Source organism: Rhododendron vialii, chromosome 13a (genome assembly GCF_030253575.1).
Source record: "Rhododendron vialii isolate Sample 1 chromosome 13a, ASM3025357v1".
NCBI classification, from domain to species: domain Eukaryota; kingdom Viridiplantae; phylum Streptophyta; class Magnoliopsida; order Ericales; family Ericaceae; genus Rhododendron; species Rhododendron vialii.
The window spans coordinates 27,571,969-27,578,553 of NC_080569.1; the positions used below are offsets into that span (position 1 = coordinate 27,571,969).

Sequence of the window (6,585 nt, forward strand, 5' to 3'; positions counted from 1 at the left end):
AGGTTATAAGGTTGGAGATGCAGCCAGGCATCAACGGATATTGATATCATACCACTTTTCAATGGGGTCGCTCCCCAACCGATTGGCAACATATACCGTTGAATGATATTATTGCTTGAATGTGCAAAAGTGAAAGAGAAATGAAAAATTCATCTCCTTGACCAAAGGAATGAGTGCATGGACCCGATTGAAATGCATGTTACTAGAAATTCAATGAAAATATTTGAATATATGTTGCTTTACTCATGAACTGTTATATAATGTGAAGTATTTCCATGTCAATTTTGGTATATGTATCTCACCTAAGTTTTGACTTATGCAAAACGTTTTACATTTTTCGAAGAAAATAGCATGTCTAGTCATCGACTCATCAAATGTTCATTGGGTGCTATGTGGACAACCATAAGTTGCCTAATAGTTTTTTTTTTCTTTTGAAAGGCTAATTTTCAATTAAAGATCTGAACAAATCAGGAAGCAGAGCTCATCAGGGAGATTACAAGGGGCAAGGGGAATACCAACACCTAGTCTACTATAGGCAATCCAGTTAGCACATCTATTGGCCTGACGATTACACCAACTAAAAACAAAGTTTGAATTAGCAGAAAAGGAAAAAATATCATTCAGAAAAGCTAGAATGGTCCAATTCTTCAAGACAGACTTTGGTTGGAGCATATTGACCAGGGGTTGGCAGTCCGACTCAATCACAGCATCCTTCTTCCCCCAAGCCAGGGCCATTGACACTGCAATCCTAATAGCCCAAGCTTCAGCAGCCAGCGCCGAAGAAACTCTGATTCTCCCATGGTTAATTTCAACCACTGATCCATTGTCATCTCTAACTAAGACAGCAAAAGCAGTAGACTTGTCCGAGGGGTTGAAGGCCCCATCGCAGTTAAATTTCCAGCTACTGTTGAGGGGACGTTGCCACTTTGGGACATTACTATCACCATGATTACGGGCTAGTATATTTATCTGAGAACAAGTTTCTGCTAAGAATTCCCCATGAAGACCCATAGCCCTCTTAAGAATCACCTTCACATTAGGCATTTGCTGCAAGACGACCCATTCATTCCTTTGCTTCCAGATTGCCCAGCAAATTTGGCCTATGAGACCCATCCTCTCTGAGAATTAGCCACCCCATTCGACAAGGAGACTTATAAACCACTTCTTAACAGATACCTTTCTGTTCAACGGTGTTGGAAACTCAATTCCACTATTTGCCCAAACCTCTTTTTTCCACTCACACCTGAGGAGAACATGTTCAATTGTTTCAATCTCAGCTCCACAGAGACCACATATAGGACTTCTTGCACATTTCCTTGCAAACAGGTTCCTTGCCAGAGGAAGTGTTTCAACCTAGGAGGGTATTTAAGGTTCCAGATTTTCTTCCACAAGATTGAATTGAGCTTAGAGGATGAACTATCTTGCACCCTATCCTTTTCCTGGGTCGACTGGAAAGCAAGGTGGTACTCGGACTTGACAGAGAAGTTTCCGGAGCGAGAGTGTACCCAGGTTAGCTTATCTTCACCTCCTGACCAAGAGATAGGCGTCGACTTAATGGCGTTCCCCGCCTCCCAAGGAAATAGAGCGTCAATTTTTTCCTCATCCCATAATCTACCACCATCCAGAAGCAAGTCACCAACTGTTAATAGAGGCTTGTCATTGTTGGGGGCCAAAGGAATAAGGGACACAAATTCGTTATGGATATTTAGCCATTTATCCTCCCAGACATTGATGGACAGACCATTGCCTACCCTCCAATGGGATCTCTTCCTTAGTAAATCAACACCATCCAACAAGCTGGACCAAATCCATGACGGAGAGGCTCCCCTCCTGGCTGTCCAAGGGGAGGAGTTTGGGAGTAGGATGCCTTAAGAACTCTAGCCCAGAGCGCATCGGGTTCCTTTACCATTCTCCAAAATGATCGAGAGATCCCATTTTTTACTCCAAGACATAAAAATCAACAAAATCCTCTTCAACGTATATTCTTATAGCTCACGGCTTCCCCACCCAAGCATAAAGGAGGCCACCCTGTTTCTTTCTTGTTCTGTTCACAAGTTTTTAGGAATGAAAGCACCACTCATTTTATAGCCTAAGGAGATGCATGTCCTTGTATGGAAATAAACCTTTTTGGCCTCTGATAAATGCCGTGGCTTCAAAGACCGACTTGCCGATCAAACCGTAAATTATTCCTAAAAATTCTTTTTCCTTTTCTCACCCCAGCAAATGATTTGCTGATATATCAATTTCATGTGTGGCAGATCATTTCTATATGCAGCAAATCCTTTCCATGAGCACGAAATTCTTTTTTCCAATACTTTCACGAACCGGCCTAGTAATAACATGACTAACGTCTACCGCTCTCAAATACAAAATAATATTGATTTCCTTCCACTTTCTAAACAGACACTCTAGGAATAAATAAAAAATAAATTACAACTCGATATTATGAGATACACGCCAATATGTATTTGTCATGAAATTGCCAAATAAGACACACCACGAAATATGGACCTTACATATCCGATTTCCTCACTCCTCGACAAGATGAGATATGTGGGCTCTGAATAATTCGCATGCACTATCTTCCAAATTAATGTTCCCTTCATCAACCAATTCCAATTCCAAAATGCTAGTGGTACCGAATAGATATGCCTATGGGGCTCTGAATATTCCCATGCACACTATCTTCCAAATTAATGTTCCCTCATCATCAACGAATTCCAATTCTTTCACTACTACTACTTCTTTGATTCTAGCTTGTCTGTCACATTGTACTCGATTTTAGCTCCCATTAATTCCCCAAAATGCTAGGGGTACCGATCCATTGCGTACAAATTATGTACAAATGGCCGGCATGTGCGGGAGGCTATAGGATCCCACACGGATGATTCGAACCTTTCAATGATTCTAAAATACTTTTTCAAGTGGTCTCATAAAAAGTCGGCTCTATTCAATATCCGTAAGTGCTTCATCGGACATTTTAAATTTTCAATCAGAAGTTGGAATTCGGAATTCTTAATAAAAATTGTAAAATTGGATCAAAAACTTACATGTATCCTTTTTTACGGGACTAGTCGAACAAATATTTTAAATTCATGGCATGCTTTCAGATTATCCGGGTGGGACCATTAATTAATAAAGGGTCGCACGCACCATAAGTACATGATATTTATCCTATGGGACGTCAGTACCCATAGTCGGTCTTAATTCCTATGTCTTCCCTACAACAGGACTACTGTCCCCGTCCGGAATTGTTGGTCATTCTTCCTTTTAATAGATGTCCCAAAATAAATGTTTACTTTGAAAAGTCAGCATAAAAAATTGTGCAACATTATTCTTTCACCATTTCTTTTCTAAGTATCATGTCAAAGCATAAAGTAGGGACAAATTGAGAAAGTTAATACCAATTATGGTTCCCATCATTCTACCCATAAAAACTAGTTTTTTCAAAGGGAACTGATTTTCGCGCTCCAAGATTTACTGCAGGCGCTCCACCTTTTTGTTTTTACACTGTGATGTTGCCAGCAACATCACAGTGTAAAAACATACACTGATGTTGCTGGCAACATCACAGTATAAAAACAAAAAGGTGGAGCGTCTGCAGTAAATTTTGAAGCTCGAATATCAATTACCTTTTTCAAAACCGGCAAGCAAATTGTGACGGAGGGAGTATTATAATTAAGAGATGGAATTCATGAGCACGTTATTGGGATTCTACTCAGGCTCTGAATGATCCCTTGTAAAACTAGTTGCTCGGCTAAATAAATCAAATGGTTTATTTTTTTGTCTTTATTCAACTTTTTTTCCGTATTTGTTAGTTTTTCGTCAATTTTTTGTGGGTTATTGATTCTTCTTAACGAGAGGAATTTAAAAAGTAAAAAATTATGATCGAAACATAAATTTTTTGAATAAAGACAAAAATAAGCCAATAAGCCAATTTTTTCATTTTTATTCAAAATAATTTAGGTTTCGATCATAATTTTGTACTTTTTAGATTTCTCTTGTCATGACGAAGTAATAATCCACAAAAAGTTGACAAAAAACTAACAAATACAAAAAAAAATTTAATAAAAACAAAAAAAATAAGTCATTTCGCTTATTTAGCCGAACAACCCTTGGTATTTTCGTCTTTATTAAAAAAATAGATTTTGATTATAATTTTTTACTTTTTAGATTCTTTTCGTCATGATAAAGTAATAATCTTAAAAAAATTGATAAAAAATTAACAAATACAAAAAAAAAATTGAATAAGAACAAAAAAAAAAAGCTCAATGGATTATTTATCCGAATGAGATAAGATAAAGTAGACAAAGAATACAAAAGCTAATATCGTAAACGACTAGGTTTGTGGAGAACAAGTCAATCAAAGCCCGGGTAGTCAAGATGACTAGGGACCGACATAGCTAGACTGGGCACGGGCCGGGAGACTACCATGGGCTGGCCTGTTGCAGGTATCTCGTGCATCCATCTAACTAGAATGGGTCACAAGCACGAATTTGATCAGATTGGGTTCATAAAAATTTGATCAAATACCGAACATGATCATGACTTTCAATATTAATTAAACTCGATGTTTTTTTCTATAGACAACAAGATTTTTATTAAAAACTAGATAAAGAGTACATCGAGATAAGACCAAATACTAGCCACAGAGGATATGGCATAGTACAAGGCCATGGAAAGGAAACAAAATAAAATAAAATAAAAATACATCCAATGGGAAAATTGATTGAGGCATAATGAAACTCGATGTTAATAGGTACTGAGTCTTGAAATCTAATTTTCTTCTTTTCCTGTGATTTCCTTTTGCTCTTCTTGTTAAATAAATAGAGTCACACATTGCTAGGAAGTGGAATAGGTGATCACTTAATAACATTTGGGATCTCTTCACTTATTGTCAATTGATTTTGAGATGAATGTAAAGTTTCTACATAGTATCAGAGCGGGTCCCCTTCCACTTCACATTTTATAAAATTCATAATTCACACACCACGATGATAGACCAGCAAAAATGTTGCATGATGATAGGACTTATAAAATTCACAATTCACACCCCACAATAATAGACCAGCAAAGATGCTATACGATAATAGGATCCAAAAAGTAATCACACATGACAGACCTCAAATACGGCTGCACGTGACGGGAGATTTTAAGGAAATAGAGTTTCCACATCACTTGAGAGTGAAATGGTGATCACTAAATAACATTTGAGATCTCTTCATTTATTGTCAATTAATTTTGAGGTAGATGTAAAGTTTCTACACTTCTTTCCTTTCCACCCCATCCATGGCTTGCATTCATTTCTTCACCTCCCCGCCGAGCCTAATCAAAATCAAATCCATTATCACCTAACCAGCTCAGGATATATAGAACCAAGGCTCTAGATCTAGCGCTGATATTCTGTGGCTTAAAAAGAAAGAGAAGAAGTAGATGGCTTCGAGGGGATCAATATCCTCTAAACCAGAAGGCATGCAAAATCTTATTGATTGCTTACCCATAGCCATACGGCATCTACATTATACAAGTAAAAGGAGCTAGTTGCGAGGAAAGGAGATAACAAAATTACTGGAATAAAATGTGAGAAAACATATGCCCCTAAAATTCTGAAAATCAAGACAATACCAAGTTGGCTAGCAATCGTATGATTCCCCCGCCCTCTATTACGTACAACCTTTTCCTCAAGGTTGGGAAGCAAATCTCTCCTTCAACGAGTCATAACTCATAAGGCTCCCAAACTGGGTAGCATCCTCAGCTGGAAGATGTTGGAGTTTTTTAAAATAAAATTGAATTTTAGTTTGGAATTTTTGGAAAAGTATTGAGTGAGATTTTTGTGAAAGGTTGCTACACATTTTTACATGAGTTATGACATTTTGTAAATGGTTGTAACACCCATTAAATTGGGGTGTGTACGTTTGGAAAAAATGTAATTGTTAGGAAGGGATGTGAATCATGAGGTGCCTCAAAAAGGCATGATCCTTCCTAATTTATTGTTTAAAGGGTGCCTACTAATAGGCATGTTCTTTCCATTAATTGTCTTCAATAGACATGACCATTTCTTATGGTTGTTTACTAGAGACACAACCTTTCACACAATGGTGCTTATAAGTCTATAAATAGGCTATTTGTAAAGTCAGTCGATAGATCGAAAAATTCCATATTGAATTGCTCTCTCTCTCTCTACACATTCTCTTCCTAGAATGGCAAACCGATATTCTATCATTCCACAAAAATAGAATATCAGTCCTTGGTTCTCTTACATTCGCTTAGCGGATATTCTGTCTGTCTTTGTTTGTGCAAACACAGACAGAAAAAACCTAGAGTTCGGATTTGATTTATCTTGAAGACGGATTTGTTGTAACCTGGTGCACACCTTCTGGTGAGGGCAAATATTGTCTTTAGGAAAGCATTCTCCTAACGCGACTCGAATGGTTTCTATCGTTTCCAAATTTTGAAGAGACGACCCCATCACCTTTATCATTTTAAAGACTGGATTTCCAACACAAATTGGCCCAGTACTAGACTAAACAATCAACATCTACTCGGTTCTTCCGCTTGATACAGAGGCGGCTCCATGTTGTAGGT

General features: G+C 37.7%; 1 protein-coding gene across 1 annotated transcript; it reads right to left on the reverse strand.

The window, feature by feature from the left end:
- Positions 1-450: 450 nt before the first annotated feature.
- LOC131314069 (uncharacterized) lies at positions 451-1,113 on the reverse strand. The gene has a single exon (XM_058342563.1). The coding sequence runs from the start codon at positions 1,111-1,113 to the stop codon at positions 451-453; it is 663 nt and encodes a 220-aa protein (XP_058198546.1).
- Positions 1,114-6,585: the final 5,472 nt, after the last annotated feature.

Excerpts from the sequence above, each read along its gene's own strand:
- LOC131314069 (XM_058342563.1), bottom strand. The coding sequence starts at position 1,113 with ATGGGTCTCATAGGCCAAATTTGCTGGGCAATCTGGAAGCAAAGGAAT.